The 17,137-nt window shown below is 42.6% G+C and overlaps 1 protein-coding gene across 1 annotated transcript in view; it reads left to right on the top strand.

The window, feature by feature from the left end:
- LOC124788163 (ribosome biogenesis protein WDR12 homolog) overlaps nucleotides 1–8,125 on the top strand; it is a 49,931-nt gene extending 41,806 nt beyond the window's left edge. The window contains exons 8-9 of the mRNA XM_047255316.1: nucleotides 6,037–6,169; nucleotides 7,760–8,125. Of these exons, the coding sequence (XP_047111272.1) occupies nucleotides 6,037–6,169; nucleotides 7,760–7,907 (281 nt within the window). The 3' untranslated portion in view covers nucleotides 7,908–8,125. The remainder of the gene's footprint in view (nucleotides 1–6,036; nucleotides 6,170–7,759) is intronic.
- Nucleotides 8,126–17,137: the final 9,012 nt, after the last annotated feature.

The raw sequence follows: 17,137 nt of genomic DNA on the forward strand, positions 1-17,137 counted from the left end.
ACGTCTCTCCATTGATGACAACATGCTGTGTTCTGTTTGCTAAAAACTCTTCAATCCAGCCACACAGCTGGTCTGATATTCCGTAGGCTCTTACTTTGTTTATCAGGTGACAGTGCGGAACTGTATCGAACGCCTTCCGGAAGTCAAGAAAAATAGCATCTACCTGGGAGCCTGTATCTAATATTTTCTGGGTCTCATGAACAAATAAGGCGAGTTGGGTCTCACACGATCGCTGTTTCCGGAATCCATGTTGATTCCTACAAAGTAGATTCTGGGTTTCCAGAAATGACATGATACGCGAGCAAAAAACATGTTCTAAAATTCTACAAGAGATCGACGTAAGAGATATAGGTCTATAGTTTTGCGCATCTGCTCGACGACCCTTCTTGAAGACTGGGACTATCTGTGCTCTTTTCCAATCATTTGGAACCCTCCGTTCCTCTAGAGACTTGCGGTACATGGCTGTTAGAAGGGGGGCAAGTTCTTTCGCGTACTCTGTGTAGAATCGAATTGGTATCCCTTCAGGTCCAGTGGACTTTCCTCTATTGAGTGATTCCAGTTGCTTTTCTATTCCTTGGACACTTATTTTGATGTCAGCCATTTTTTCGTTTGTGCGAGACGTCAATGACTTCTAGCTAGGCTTTAGTTAAATTTTCACCCCTTCCTTACACCAGTCACGAACCCCTCACCTTCCCCCCTCCCCTGCAGTTCCCACACCCTCCCCTCCTGGTGCCGCTCCTCCTTCCCAGCTGGAGAAGAGTGTCCCACTTCTTCAGCATCTGCCGGTCAAGGGCCCCCCTCCTGGGACCCCCCCCCCCTTCCCCCTCTTCCCTGCACCTTCCAGAGCAAAGATCTGCTGCCACATGACAACCACGAGAACCACAGTCTGTGGGCCCTCAGGTAACCCGCTCTCATTCTGTTCCACATCTTGCTGCAGCTAGCTCCCTTTTGCAGCACAGCCCTCCTCGAACTCTAACAGAAAAGAACAACAAACATAAGTCCTGGGACAAGGAGCCTCTGGTGTCGCCAGAGGTCCTCTCCCCACCTTCGCAACCTGACTCTGACCTGCTGTTCATGGATGTCGTCCCCTCGTTGTTGGTGACAGATGGTGACCAGGCGGCATGACTGGCTTTACCCTGTTCACCCCCTATTTGAATCATCGTTCTGTGGTTCTCCAATGGAATTGTAAAGGATACCATCATCTTCAGGAGTTGAAATCCCTTATTTCGTTTTACTCTGCAGCTTGTGTGGTTCTACAGGAATCTCATTTTACTGATGATCACTCGCCGGCCCTCTGTGGGTTCCATCGCAATCAAGTCGTCCCCCTGCGGGCCTCTGGTGGCGTTTGTATTTTGGTCCATATGTACATTGCTAGCATATGGATTCCTCTTCAAACTACATTGGAAGCGGTTGCTGTTAGGGTCCACCTGGACTCTGGGGTCACAGTTAGCAATCTTTATTTCTCTCCTGACAGGACTCTTACACCTGCTGCCTTAACTGCCATTCTTCAGCAACTTCCTCCTCCCTTCCTCCTTCTCGGGGATTTTAATGCTCATCATTCCTTGTGGGGCAGTGCACTTCCATCTAGTCGGGGTCTTCTCATAGACCAGTTTCTTGCAGACTACGACTTATGTGTTCTTAGTTATGGCTCCCCTACCATTTCAGTGCTGGTCATGGTACCTTTTCTGCCATTGATCTTTCTCTTTCTTTTCCCCTCCCTCCTCCCTTCATTATACTGGTCGCCACACGACCACCTTCGCGATAGTGACCACTTCTTGTTGATTCTCTCGCTCCCTTCCCACTCCCCGATGGACAGGTTACCTTGTTGGTCTTTCCGATGCGCCAATTGGCCTCTGTATACTGCACAGGTCATTTTTTCTCCCTCTTTGTTGGGTTGTATTGATGACGTCCTACGTGACGTGTCTGATGCGATTGTTTGAGCTGCTAGCCTTGCTATCCCACGCTCATTTGGACCATTTCGCTGCTGACCAGTCCCGTGGTGGAGTACGGCCATTGCCATTGCCATCTATGATCGCCATCGAGCTTTGCAACACATTAAGAGGCACCCATCAACTGCCAATCTTATTACCTTTAAACACTTCCGCGCCAAAGACCATTACTTAATCAAATGGAGCAAATGTGTGTGTTGGGAACGGTTTGTTTCTTCCCTCGGTTCTACTGTTCTCGGTTCTATGTTGCGGGTATGGGCTACACTTTGCTCTCTCCAAGGTTGCCATTGGCCGTCTACCCTCCCGGGCCTTCCCCTCCCAGATGGTCTTTGCACGGACCCGTTGATTCTCGCGGAACATCTAGCAACCCATTTTGCATCAGCATCAACCTCCTATCCGGCTGCTTTCCAGGAACAGCAGGCCAAAGCTTCCGCCTTACGTTTTACCCCTTTTCAGTCAGAATCTTACAACGAACCTTCTACTGAATGGGAACTTCTTTCCGCACTTTCTTCTTCTCATGATACGGCCCCTGGCCCAGACTCCATTCATAACCAATTGCTTCAACATCTCAGTGCTCCACAATGACAGCATCATCTCTCGGTGTTTAACCATATTTGGCTCCAATGTGACTTCCCTTCTCAATGGAGGGATAGCATCGTGGTTCCCATCCTTAAGCCTGGTAAGAGCCCACTGTTTGTTGAAAGCTATCAGCCAATTAGTCCGACAAACGTTGTTTGCAAGTTACTTGAACAGATGGTAGCCCGTCAGCTCAATTGGGTCCTTGAATCTCGGGCTCTATTTGTCCCCTTACCTGTGTGGCTTCTGAGAGGGACAGTCTCCGATCGATCATTTACTTCCCTTGGAATCCACAGTTTGACAGGCTTTTTCCCAGTACCACCATTTCGTTGCAGTATTTTTCAACCTTCACAAAGCCTATGACTCGGCTCGGAGCCATCCTATCTTACACTTCATGAGTGGGGTCTTTGGGGCCCACTCCTGATTTTTATCCGCCAGTTCCTGTTCCATTGGTCATTCACGGTTCGGGTTGGTACTGTTTTTAGTTCTCCAATGACCCAGGAGTATGGCATCCCATAAGGTTCCATATTGAGTGTACTTCTTTTCCTCATTACTATAGATGGACTTGTGGCCTCTGTCCGTCCTTTGGTCACCCCTGCTCTGTATGTGGATGATTTCTGCATTTGGGTTAGTTCCTCTTTCATGGCCTCTGCAGTGCAGCAGTTCCAGGGTGCTATGCTGTGTGCCTCTTCATGGATCCTCTCACACGGGTTTCAGTTCTCTCCTTTAAAATCGCGGGTGGTCCACTTCTGTTGCCATACTATGGTACACCCTGATCCAGAGCTCTACCTCAGTGCATGATTACCTGTGGTCCCACAGTTTCGTTTCCTGGGTCTTCTTTTCAACAAGCAGCTCACTTGACTGCCTCATATCAGACTTCTGAAGATAAGATGTTTTCGTAAACTCAATGTCTTTCACTTCTTTGCCCACACCTCTTGGGGTGCGGATCGTTCCACTCTCCTCCGCCTTTATTGGGCTTTAGTGCTGTCTCGCTTGGACTCTGTTTGTCAAGTTTATGGTTCAGCTGCTCCTTCCACACTGCACCTCCTGGATCCGGTCCACCATCGTGGTATCCGTTTGGCCACCAGTGCCTTCCCTACTAGCCCTGTTGATAGTCTCTTGGTTGAAGCTGGGAATCCCCCCTCCCCCCCTTTCTGTTTGGTGGTCCCAGCTTCTGGTTTATTATGCAATCGTTGTCCGTTCCTCTCCCACTCATCGTTGCTATTCTATCCTGTTCCCAGCCCAAGATCATTGCCCACCTGATTCCTGCCCTCGGGTGGGTTTGCCGGATGGGCTCCGCCTTGTGTCTTTTCACTGTGATTTTCAGCTTCCTTCTTTGTCCTCTCTCTTACATCCCCCCCCCCCCCCTCCTGATTAGTTCCTTGGCCGCGGATTTGAATGGATCTCTGCCAAGGTCCAAAAGAATCCATTCCCCCGATGGTGTTGCGTTGTTTTTTCTGCCGAATTTTATAGGAGTTTCGGTATGCTGTTGTTTTTTACACCGATGGCTGTAAATCTGCTGATCTTGTAGATTATGCCTTCACGTGCTCTGTTGGCGTGGAAAATCATCTCCTGCAAACTGCATGTGTGGTGTTTACTGCGGAATTGATGGCAATTTCCCAGGCCCTTACCTTTATCAATCGGTCCCAACTCAACCGCATTTTTGTTATGTATGGGCTCAATGAGTAGCCTTCAGCCTATTGACTGTTGTTTTTCCCACCATCCCTTGGTCTTCACCATCCATGACCATCTCAATGATCTTCACCATGCTGCTTGTTCGGTTGACTTCCTTTGGGTCCCTGGCCTTGTGGGTATCCCAGGTAATGTTTTTGTTGATTGTTTGGCTGGGGGAGCAGTCAGTTACCCACCTTCTTCTGTAATCCCTGCTGCGGTGGATATACAGCTTCATATCAAATCCCACTTCACACAATCATGGGCCAACTCTTGGGAGGCTACCTCCCTGTCTAATAAACTTCATGCGATTAAGGTGACCCATGTCCCGTGGTGTTCTTCCTTCTGCCCCTCTCGAAAGGACTTTACCACCCTATGTCGTCTCCACATCAGCCATATCAGGCTGACCCATGGTTTTCTTTTGCAGAATGAGCCACCCCCACTTTGTGGTTGTGGAGCCTTCCAGTCAGTAGCCCACCCCGCACTTTACCCTTAATAGTGGCAGACGATTCCCAGACGGTTGAACAGGTTCTCTGTTTCCTCCGTGAAACTGGTTTTTTATTTCCAGTTCTAAGGTTTTTAATCTCCCTCTGGAGTAGGGGCAGGGTGGAGAAGGTTGGGGTCTCTCTCACTGTAAGTTGTATTTGGAGATTCCTGACTCCCCTCCCTGGCCAAGATCCTCTTTTCTCTCCCTTTTACTCTGTTTTTATTGCTTTTTAGATTCGGTTAGTCTCCTTTTACAATACGCACTTCTACATTCTAGTGGTTGAACGCTTTTGAATAGCAGGTGGTCTTGCCTGTACTGCATCAGAGGTGGGATATTTCTTGCCTCTAGCATAGCCTTGGGGTTGCCCACTTGCTGACTTCCCTCCTTTTGTTTTCACCATTGACAACACAACTGCACTTTTACATTTTTTTAGCCGTTTACCTTTTATTGTTATGACTCTTTTGAGATGTAAATCCGTCCGACACAAGGGATTGATAACCTTGCTGTTTGGTCCCTTAAACCCCAGTCAGCCAAGCAACTTATTCCCAACAATTTACCATTTCATTTTAAACGTTTACAATTTCCCATGACCATAAACAAAAACAAGGCCAGGTGCTGCATGTAGCAGGTGTGGACCTTAGTGTCAGCTGCTTTTTGGACAGCCAGCTCTACAGGGCCCTCCCCTGTGTAAGTGAAGCAAACCAGCTCTTCATTCATGTCCCCCAGTCACACTACTTCAGATGTTTTGTACAAAGAAACCTTATAAGTCAGAAATAAAATCCACAAGTTTGAAGTCTCAAACACAGCTATAGATAAATAAATAAATAAATACCTGAGAAAAGTTGGGTTTCTTAGTCTTTCATATGCCTCAAAACAGTGTGGTATAAACGTAACCTATTGTATGTGTAAAAATTATTGATGGGGTTTTTTTCTCATATGTGTAGATAATATGTTGTCTGCATAAATTATGGTTGCAATTTGTTGAGGCTATCAAGAATGATTGCTAATAATTTTTAGTGTTGATGAGTTTGTATAGAAATGCCCTCATGTAAGGAACTTGTTAAAATGACAACAATACTCTGATTTTGAGATTAACATTCATGATTCCATCAGTCGACAGTTTTATGATAATCACATACCAATTTGTTTGTTACGCAAATGGCATGTGTACTTTAACAATTGAGATTCCTCTGGAAAAAAAAGAAAAACTGAAAATTTTTGAGGCTAATTTTTGTCAGGAATCATGTTGACTCTGTAACTGGAATTACTTCATTATATATTTTTCTTGAGCATACAGGAATGTTGCTGAAAAAGTGAATTAATATTGCTTTACGCTTCCTGCCCATGTTACAGAGGGTTCCTTAATCAAAAACACATTTACCTCACACACACAATGGGTGCAGAGTGTATGTTGGTCTAAAACTGATGAACACCTTTTTGCATCTGGAAGCTATGATCAGGATATGAAGCTTTGGGACACAAGAAGGTAAGCCTGGGTCTTTCACTGTTCTGTTATGGTAGCAAAGTAATATAAAACATAAACTATCATTATGTAATGCATTTGGTAGGTACCCTTTTACAATTGTGGGTGGCAGAGAGGTACATTTTTCCTTGTAAGTGGGGCAAACCTTTGTAATTCAATTCGAGCCTGTGTAAAATCCCATCAGCATCAACAAATAAATTAAAGAAAATACCATGTTATGGAATACTGCAGTATATCAACTTTAATGACTGCCTTGTTCATTGAACAATGCTATCATGTTATTTATAGGTGTTTGGGAGAAAAAGGATTCGCTATTATTTGGTCAAGGAACTTTTAGATTCTCATTTGTTAAATAACTAATAGTATATTTATGAAGTGTTATCAAGTGAAGCAGATTCATAAAATCTGTTATGTAGAGGTTAAATGGAGGACCAGAGTTTGTCAAGATGAACCTGGGAAAACGTCTGTGTTTTATTGGCAGGTCACTTAGAACATGTAACAGATCTACTAAGGAGACTGCCTACACTATGCTTGTCCGTCCTCGTTTAGAATATTGCTGCGCGGTGTGGGATCCTTACCAGGTAGGACTGACGGAGTACATTGAAAAAGTTCAAAGAAGGCAGCACGTTTTGTATTATTGTGAAATATGGGAGAGAGTGTCACAGAAATGATACAGAATTTGGGGGTGGACATCATTAAAAGATAGGCATTTTTCATTGCGATGGAATCATCTCACGAAATTCCAATCACCAACTTTTTCCTCCGAATGTGAAAATATTTTGTAGACACTGACCTACATAGGGAGAAACGATCACCACGATAAAATAAGGGAAATCAGAGCTGAAATCAGAGCTCATACAGAAAGATATATGTGTTCGTTCTTCCCGCACACTATACGAGATTGGAAAAATAGAGAATTGTGAAGGTGGTTCAATGAACCCTCTGCCAGACACTTACATGTGATTTGCAGAATATCCATGTAGATGCAGAGGTCAGATATCCCAAGTAATCAGAATTTTTTGCAACATGTCTGCTACTGCAATTTTTGAGATACTGCCGAGACGTTAACATGAAATAATTCGAAGTCATGCTGACAAAGTAAGAATCAGTTGGTTTCGTCAGTCGTAAATTTTTTGGGTGATGCTTCAAGTTATTTGATTCTGTACAGTTGGCAAAGGATACTGTTATACCATTAAATATTATTTAGTAAATTTTGAGAACCAATATTTAACATTTAATTCCATGACTTCCGTAATGCGTCTCACAAAATTATGGTAACAACCAAATGAGAGAGATCCTGTGCATACAGTGTGTATGAATGAAAGATGAAAGTGAGTGAACAAATGTGATAACGTGTATTTTGCACTATGCACTGTCCAGTAGACTCTGACATTTATATTTGGAAACAGTACTTTTCTACAGCGTGTGAGTGTACAGTTATTTATCTCATTTTATCCATTTCTTTGTGTGAAAAGTCATTGACTGGTTGTAGTTTCCTTTCCATTTTTATGACCTTATGTACTAATGAAAATGCATGTAATTCTAATAATGTTGTAGTTTTTGCTGAAGCTGTGGATGTACTTTTTGTTGCAGTCCAAAGGCACCTTTGTATGATATGAGTGGACATGAAGACAAGGTGCTATGCTGTGATTGGTCAAGACCTGATCTTGTGGTGTCAGGTGGTGCAGATAACACTGTCCGTATTTTTAAAACAAAACATATCAAGGTAGAAGAGATGTAATAAGTAACAGATCTTAAAGTGCTAATAATGTGCAAAAGACAACACTACACAGTAGGTGTATAACCAAGATGAGCTACGGTAATTACAGTACCATGCAATAATAAATGTATATAGTTAAAGATGAGGCCAACAGACATCTCAGTTGAAGTACAGTAAATTTAATTTCAAAACATGTATTGAACCATGAATATAGTATTGTGTTGTGAAACGATTTTAAATTTTATACTGTTTTAATCGAGAGAGAGAGAGAGAGAGAGAGAGAGAGAGAGAGAGAATATCCTTGTTCCATTATTTACCTGTCTCCTGTGTTACATCACAAAATGTGAACTGGGCATTATATATTTGTTATGTCCCCATCTTTACAATTTATATAAATTTGAGAATTTGCCTGCCAGCACTTGAGCTGAATAAAAGTGTTCCATATTTGACAGTTAAGATTTGTATCTGTCAGTAGTTCACAAGTTACTGGGCTTCAGTGAAGTGTATATGCTTGGAAAAACTTTTAAAAATTGTGTGTGTGTGGCCACAACAATATTCATTTGTTTTTATACTGCTAGAAGTGTTTTGAGTATAATAACACCATTTAAGCATGGCTCAGTGGACCAATGGACAAATAAATTAGTATAAATGACAGTGGAAGTGATCTATGTAGTGATAAAGACAATGATACTGACTGTTTCTAAAAAATGCCTGAAGAAAGTGAAGAAGAAATGGCTGGTTGAAAGGATGAACTAAGATGAGTTTCATCAGTGAAACATGCACAATGTGGAGAAGGTTGGAAATGGGAAGAAATTGACAGCTGCATTGGTGGTGAAATAGTTGTAGAATCAATTGGTTGTGAAGCTAACTGCTGTGCTGCAGACTTTATTCAGTAACAGACTGTTCTACAACCACAATCTAGGCTTCTCAACTGGGTAGATATTGATACAGATGAGCTTTTTTCCCATTGTAGTTGTTGGAAATTTTTCAGAAGCCATCCATAAAATCTTATTTCAGCAAGCACCTGCTTTTGAACACACCCATTTTTTTATGAGACTGCACAGAGACAGATTTAAGCTACACTATGTGATCAAAAGTATCCGGACACCCCGAAAAACGTTTTTCATATTAGGTGCATTGTGCTGCCACCTACTGCCAGGTACTCCAGATCAGTGACTTCAGTAGTCATTAGACGTCGTGAGAGAGCAGAATGGGGTGCTCCGTGGAACTCATGGACGTCGAATGTTGTCAAGTGATTGGGTCTCATTTGTGTCATACGTCTGTACGTGAGATTTCCACACTCCTCAACATCCCTAGGTCCACTGTTTCCGATGTGATAATGAAGTGGAAACATGAAGGAACACATACAGCACAAAAGTGTCCAGGCCGACCTCATCTGTTGACTGACAGAGACAGCCAACAGTTGAAGAGGTTCGTAATGTGTAATAGGCAGACATCTATCCAGACTGTCACACAGAAATTACAAACTGCATCAGGATCCACTGCAAGTACTATGACTGTTAGTCGGGAGGTGAGAAAACTTGGATTTCATGGCCGAGTGGCTGCTCGTAAGCCACACATCACGCCAGTAAATGCCAAACAATACCTCACTTGGTGTAGGGAGTGTAAACATTGGACAATTGAATAGTGTAAAAACGTTGTGCGGAGTGACGAATCATGGTACACAATGTGGCGATCCGATGGCAGGGTATGGGTATGGCAAATGCTCAGTGACATCACCTGCCAGTGCGTGTAGTGCCAACAGTAAAATTCGGAGGTGGTGGTGTTATGGTTTCATTGTGTTTTTCATGGAGGAGTCTTGCACCCCTTGTTGTTTTTTTGGCACTATCACAGCACATTGATGTTTTAAGCACCTTTTTGCTTCCCACTGTTGAAGAGCAATTTGGGGATGGCAATGTTTCAACACGATTGAGCACCTGTTTGTAATGCACGTCCTGTGTCGGAGTGGTTGCACGATAACATGCTTGTTATGGACTGGACTGCACAGAGTCCTGACGTGAATCCTGTAGAACACCTTTGAGATGTTTTATAAAGCCGACTTCGTGCCAGGCGACATCAACAGACAACGATACCTCTCCTCAGTGCAGCAGTCCATGAAGAATGGACTGCCATTCCCCAAGAAACCTTCCAGCATCTGATTGAATGTATGCCTGCGAGAGTGGAACCTGTCATCAAGGCTAAGGATGAGCCAACACCATATTAAATTCCAGCATTACCGATGGAGTGGCTGGATACTTTCTATAGTACACTACTGGCCATTAAAATTGCTACACCAAGAAGAAATGCAGATGATAAATGGGTATTCATTGGACAAATATATTATACTAGAACTGACATGTGATTACATTTTACGCAGTTTAGGTGCCTAGATCCTGAGAAATCAGTACCCAGAACAACCACCTCTGGCCGTAATAATGGCCTTAATACGCCTGAGCATTGAGTCAGACAGAGCTTGGATGGCGTGTACAGGTACAGCTGCCCATGCAGCTTCAACACGATACCACAGTTCATCAAGAGTAGTGACTGGCATATTGTGACGTGCCAGTTGCTCGGCCACCATTGACGAGACGTTTTCAATTGGTGAGAGGTCTGGAGAATGTGCTGGCCAGGGCAGCAGTCAAACATTTTCTGTATCCAGAAAGGCCCATACATTACCTGCAACATGTGGTTGTGCATTATCCTGCTGAAATGTAGGATTTCGCAAGGATCGAATGAAGGGTGGAGGCACGGGTCGTAACACAGCTGAAATGTAACGTCCACTGTTCAAAGTGCCATCAGTGAGAACAAGAGGTGACTGAGACGTGTAACCAATGGCACCCCATACCATCACTACGGGTGATACGGTAGTATGGCGATAACAAATACCGCTTCCAATGTGCGTTCACCGCGATGTCGCCAAACACAGATGCAACCATCATGATGCGGTAAACAGAACCTGGATTCATCCGAAAAAATGACATTTAGCCATTTGTGCACCCAGGTTCGTCGTTGAGTACACTATCGCAGGCACTCCTGACTGTGATGCAGCGTCAAGGGTAACCACAGCCATGGTCTCCGAGCTGATAGTCCATGCTGCTGCAACGTCGTAGAACTGTTCATGAAGATGGTTGTTGTCTTGCAAACGTCCCCATCTGTTGACTCGGGGATCGATACGTGGCTGCACGATCCGTTACAGCCGTGCGGATAAGATGCCTGTCATCTCCATTGCTAGTGACATGAGGCCGTTGGGATCCAGCACGACATTCCGTATTACCCTCCTGAACCCACGGATTCAATATTCCGCTAACAGTCATTGGATCTCGACCAACGCGAGCAGCAATGTCGCGATATGATAAACTGCAATCGTGATAGGGTATAATCCGACCTTTATCAAAGTCGGAAACGTGATGGTACGCATTTCTCCTCCTTACACGAGGCATCACAATGAAGTTTCACCAGGCAACGCTGGTCAACTGCTGTTTGGTATGAGAAATCGCTAGGAAACTTTCCTCACGTCAGCACATTGTAGGTGTCGCCACTGGCGCCAACCTTGTGTGAATGCTCTAAAAGGCTAATCATTTGCATATCACGACATTTTCTTCCTGTCGGTTAAATTTCGCGTCTGTAGCACATCATCTTCGTGGTGTAGCAATTTTAATGGCCAGTAGTGTAGATAATGGTGCTCGTACAGGTTGGACTGTTTACCCCCCCTCCCCTCCCCCTAGTAGGAGCTATTGCACACGGGGGCACATCAGTAGACCTAACTTTTTTCTCATTACACGTAGCAGGTGTTTCATCTATTCTTGGTGCAGAAAAATTTATTACAACAGCAATCAATATACGATCAGAAAGTATAACTCAAGAACAAAAACCCTTATTTGCTTGATCTGTTGCAGTTACAGCCATCCTCCTTCTTCTTCTTCTTCTTCTTCCACTTCCTGTTTTAACAGGAGCTATTACTGTACTGTTAACAGACCAAAACCTAAATACATTGTTCTTTGGCCCTGCAAGATGGGGAGACCCAATTCTGTATGAACACTTATGATTCTTTGTACACCCAGAGGTTAACATTTTAATTCTTCCAGGATTTGGAATTATCTCACATATTGTGTGTCAAGGAAGAGGAACAATTGAATCATTTGGAACATTAGGTATAATTTATGCCATATTATCAATTGGATTAATAGGATTTATTGTATGAACACATCATATATTCACAGTAGGAATGGCTGTTGATACACGAGCATATTTCACATCAGCCATAATAATTATTGCTGTACCAACTGGTATTAAGGTATTTAGATGATTAGCTAAATTTTATGGAACTAAATTAAACTTCAACCCACTATTATTATGAGGTCTAAGATTCATTTTTTATTCACAATTGGTGGATTAACAGGTCTGATATTAGCAAATTCATCCCTTGATATTGTACTCCGTGATACATATTATGTAGTAGCACACTTCCACTATGTATTACCCATAGGAGCAGTATTTGCAATTATAGGTGGTGGTATCCAACGACACCCATTATTTACAGGACTAACCATGAACAATACATGATTAAAAATTCAATTTACAATTATAGTTATTGCAATAATTTTAACCTTTTTCCCCTCAACACTTCCTAGGTCTAGCAGGAATACCACGAAGATAGTCAGACTACCCAGACACACATACATCATGACATGTAGTCTCAAGAATTGGACCAACAATCTCCATGGTAGGAATCATCATATCTATTGTAATTATATGAGAAAGAATGGTTACAAATTGAGCAATTATATTTAGTGCTAATATAAGGAGATCAACAGAATGGTTACAAAATAACCCTCGCTGCAGAACATAGTTATTCAGAATTATCATTAATTTCTAGATTCTAATCTGGCAGAGTAGTGCTGTAGAATTAAGCTCTACAAATAAAGGTTTGACGTTTTATTAGAAATCGGCAACATGATCAAATTTATCACTTCAAGATGGAGCTTCACAATTAATGGAGCGATTATCATTTTTCCATGCCCATACTATAGTTGTATTATTGCTAATCACAGGTTATACCCTAAGATATGTACTATTTATTGCCTACAAAAACTGAAATATACTTCATGGACACCTAATTGAAATTATTTGAAGAGCATTACCAGCAGTTACTCTACTCTTTATTGGATTTTCCTCATTACAACTACGAGGGCCGTTCAGAAAGTAACCTCCAGTTGATTTAAAAAAATACACCAAGTTAAATAAAAATATTTTAATATATACATCTTACAACTACATCTTTGCACTATTTTTCTACATAGTCTCCATAGCGATTGAGGCACTTATCGTATCTCTTCACAAGCTTTGAAATTCCTTCTGCATAAAAATCACCCGCTTGTGCCTGGAGCCAGCCTGTGACCGCATCTTTGAGCTCTTCGTCGTCATCAAACCGCTGTGACCCGAGCCATTTCTTCAAATGCATGAAGAGGTGATAATCACTTGGTGCCGGGTCTGGGCTGTAAGGTGGATGGTTGATAACGTCCCACTTGAAGGACTCAAGAAGGGCCGTTGTTCTGCGAGCAGAGTGAGGACGGGCGTTATCGTGCAAAAAAACGATACCGGAAGTCAGCATACCACGGCGTTTGTTCTGTATAGCCCGTCGTAACTTTTTTATTGTTTCACAGTACACGTCTTGATTAATGGTCGTACCACGTTCCATGAATTCAACCAACAACACCCCTTTGGCATCCCAAAACACCATTGCCATCAGTTTTCTGGTAGAAAAATCTTGCGAGGCTTTTCTTGGTTTGGTAGGCCAATTTGAATGTGCCCACATCTTTGATTGTTCTTTTGTCTCAGGGTTCACGTACTTAATCCAGGTTTCGTCACCGGTCATGATTCTGTTTAACAATGGTTCTCCTTCGTCCTCATAACGTGACAGAAAGTCTAATGCAGAGGCCATTCTTTGAGTTTCGTGGTGGTCGGTAAGAATTTTGGGCACCCATTGTGCACAGAACTTACGGTAACCCAATCTTGCTGTCACTATCTCGTACAAGAGAGTCTTAGAAATCTGTGGAAAACCGGTAGACAACTCCGACATTGAGAAACGTCGATTTTCACGAACTTTTGCATCAACTGTCTGAACGAGTTTGTCAGTCACCAATGATGGTCTACCACTCCTCTCTTCATCATGAACGTTTTCTCGTCCACTTTTAAATAAACGTACCCATTCACGGACAACTCCTTCACTCATAACTCTTGGTCTGTACACGGCACAAAGCTCACGATGAATAGCTGCTGCAGAATATCCTTTGGCTGTAAAAAACCTTATGACAGCACGCACTTCACATTTGGCGGGGTTTTCTATTGCAGCACACATTTCCAACTGCCACAAAAACTAAACTAGCGCAGGTACGACGTTCACTCGACCACGGCTTGATGCCGACTGACCTGTTGAGTGCGTGAACGCACAGATGGCGTCGCTACTCCCCCCACAACCCGCACTGTGACCAATCGGAGGTTACTTTCTGAACCGCCCTCGTATTATATTAACTTGATGATTCAGTAGATTCAATAATTACAGTTAAAACAATTGGCTAATAATAATACTGAAGATAAGATTATTCAGAGTTCTTAGAAGTAGAATTTGATACATACATAACACCACAACAAGACCTAGAAAATGAAGCATTTCGATTATTAGATGTAGACGATTGCACAATTCTACCCATAAATACAGAAGTATGAGTATTAACAAGAGCTTCAGATGTTCTTCACTCATGAGCAGTACCTGCTCTGAGTTAAAACTGATGGTATACCTGGTGGACTAAATCAAGGAACATTTACAATAAATTGACCTGGACTATTCTTTGGTCAATGCTCAGAAATTTGTGGAGCAAACCACAGATTCTTAACAATGGTAATTGAAAGAACTTCAGTAAATCTATTTATCAAGTGATTATCTAAGATAATTTAAGGAGTTAGTTAATATACATAACATTAGAGTGTTAATCTAAAATAAGTAAACAATTAGTACACCATGAAGTATCAGATGACTTGAAAGTAAGTAATGGTCTCTTAAACCAAGTAATAGAAAATTAACACCCACTACTGATGAGGAATTTTTAATTCATATTCCTCAAATATCACCGTCTCATGAGATTCTCTCTATTCATTATATTTTCAGTCACTTTAATTTTATTCAATCAAATAACTTTTCCTCTTTTAAACCTAATCTTTTTAAAAAAGATCAGAAAATAAAACAATTGAGATAAAAAATCTAACCTGAAAATGAAAACAAATCTATTCTCAACATTTGACCTACATCTACATACATACTCCGCAATCCACCATATGGTGCATGGCGGAGGTACCTCGTACCACAACTAGCATATTCTCTCCCTGTTCCACTCCCAAACAGAACGAGGGAAAAATGACTGCCTATATGCCTCTGTCCGAGCCCTAATCTCTCTTATCTTATCTTCGTGGTCTTTCCGTGAAATGTAAGTTGGCGTCAGGAAAATTGTACTGCAGTCAGCCTCAAGTGCTGGTTCCCTAAATTTCCTCAATAGCGATTCACGAAAATAACACGTCCTTTCCTCTAGAGACTCCCACCCGAGTTCCTGAAGCATTTCCGTAACGCTCGCGTGATCATCAAACCTACCAGTAACAAATCTAGCAGCCTGCCTCTGCATTGCTTCTATGTCCTCCCTAAATCCGACCTGATAGGGATCTCAAACGCTCGAGCAATTCTGCCAATGTACCGGACGACGACTATCCGCCTTCCCCACAACTGCCATTATATGCTTGTCCCACTTCATATAGCTCTGCAATGTTACGCCCAAATATTTGACGTGACTGTGTCAAGTGCTACACTACTAATGGAATATTCAAACATTATAGGATTCTTTTTCCTATTCATTTGCATTAATTTACATTTATCTATATTTAGAGTTAGCTGCCATTCTTTACACCAATCACAAATCCTGTCCAAGTCATCTTGTATCCTCCTACAGTCACTCGACGACGACACCTTCCCATACACCACAGCATCAGCAGCAAACAGCCGCACATTGCTATCCACCCTATCCAAAAGATCATTTATGTAGATAGAAAACAACAGCGGACCTACCACACTTCCCTGGGGCACTCCAGATGATACCCTCACCTTCGATGAACACTCACCAGAGAGGACAACGTACTGTGTTCTATTACTTAAGAAGTCTTCGAGCCACTCACATACTTGGGAACCAATCCCATATGCTTATACCTTAGGAGTCTGCAGTGGGGCACCGAGTCAAATGCTTTCCGGAAGTCAAAGAATATGGCATCCGTCTGATACCCTTCATCCATGGTTCGCAAGATATCGTGAAAAAAGGGCGAGTTGCGTTTCGCAGGAGCGATGCTTTCTAAAGCCGTGCTGATGCAAGGACAGCAACTTCTCTGTCTCAAGGAAATTCGTTATTTTCAAACTGAGTATATGTTTGAAAATCCTGCAGCAAACCGATGTTAAGGATATTGGTCTGTAATTTTGAGGATCCGTCCTTCTACCCTTCTTATATACAGGGGTCACCTGCGCTTTTTGCAGTCGCTCGAGACTGTACGTTGGGCAAGAGATTCACGATAAATGCATGCTAAGTAAGGAGACAATGCAGTAAAGTACTCTCTGTAAAACCGAATTGGAATCCCATCAGGACCTGGTGATTTATTTATTTTCAACCCATTCACCTGCTTCACAACCCCAGGGATGTCTATCACTATGTCCTCCATACGGGAATCTGTACGAGACTCAAACGGCGGTATGTTTGTACGATCGTCCTGCGTGAAAGATTTCTCAGATGCTAAATTTAAAAATTCAGCTTTCGCTTTGCTGTCTTCCGTTGCCAGGCCAGACTGATCAGTGAGTGACTGGATGGAAGCCTTCGACCACTTACCGATTTTACGTAAGACCAGAATTTCCTTGGGTTTTCAGCAAGATCTTTTGCTAAGGTATGACGGTGGTAGTGATTGAATGCTTCGCGCATCGCTCTTTTTACAGCAGCACGAATCTCTAGTAACTTTTGCCTGCCCTCATTCTCCTGATCTCTCTTGCACTGTGAATGCAACTGCCTTTGCGTCCTGAGCATTCTCCGAATTGCGCTGTTAAATTGAACTAGAACATTCTTAGGACTATTATTAATCCCATTATTATTTTGACTTAACAGCATCACAAATGAACATTATCTAAAAATGTAACATTATGTAATGAATTTAAAGCATTATTAGGCCCAAAA

The sequence above is a fragment of the Schistocerca piceifrons genome, chromosome 3, assembly GCF_021461385.2.
Source record: "Schistocerca piceifrons isolate TAMUIC-IGC-003096 chromosome 3, iqSchPice1.1, whole genome shotgun sequence".
Taxonomy (NCBI): domain Eukaryota; kingdom Metazoa; phylum Arthropoda; class Insecta; order Orthoptera; family Acrididae; genus Schistocerca; species Schistocerca piceifrons.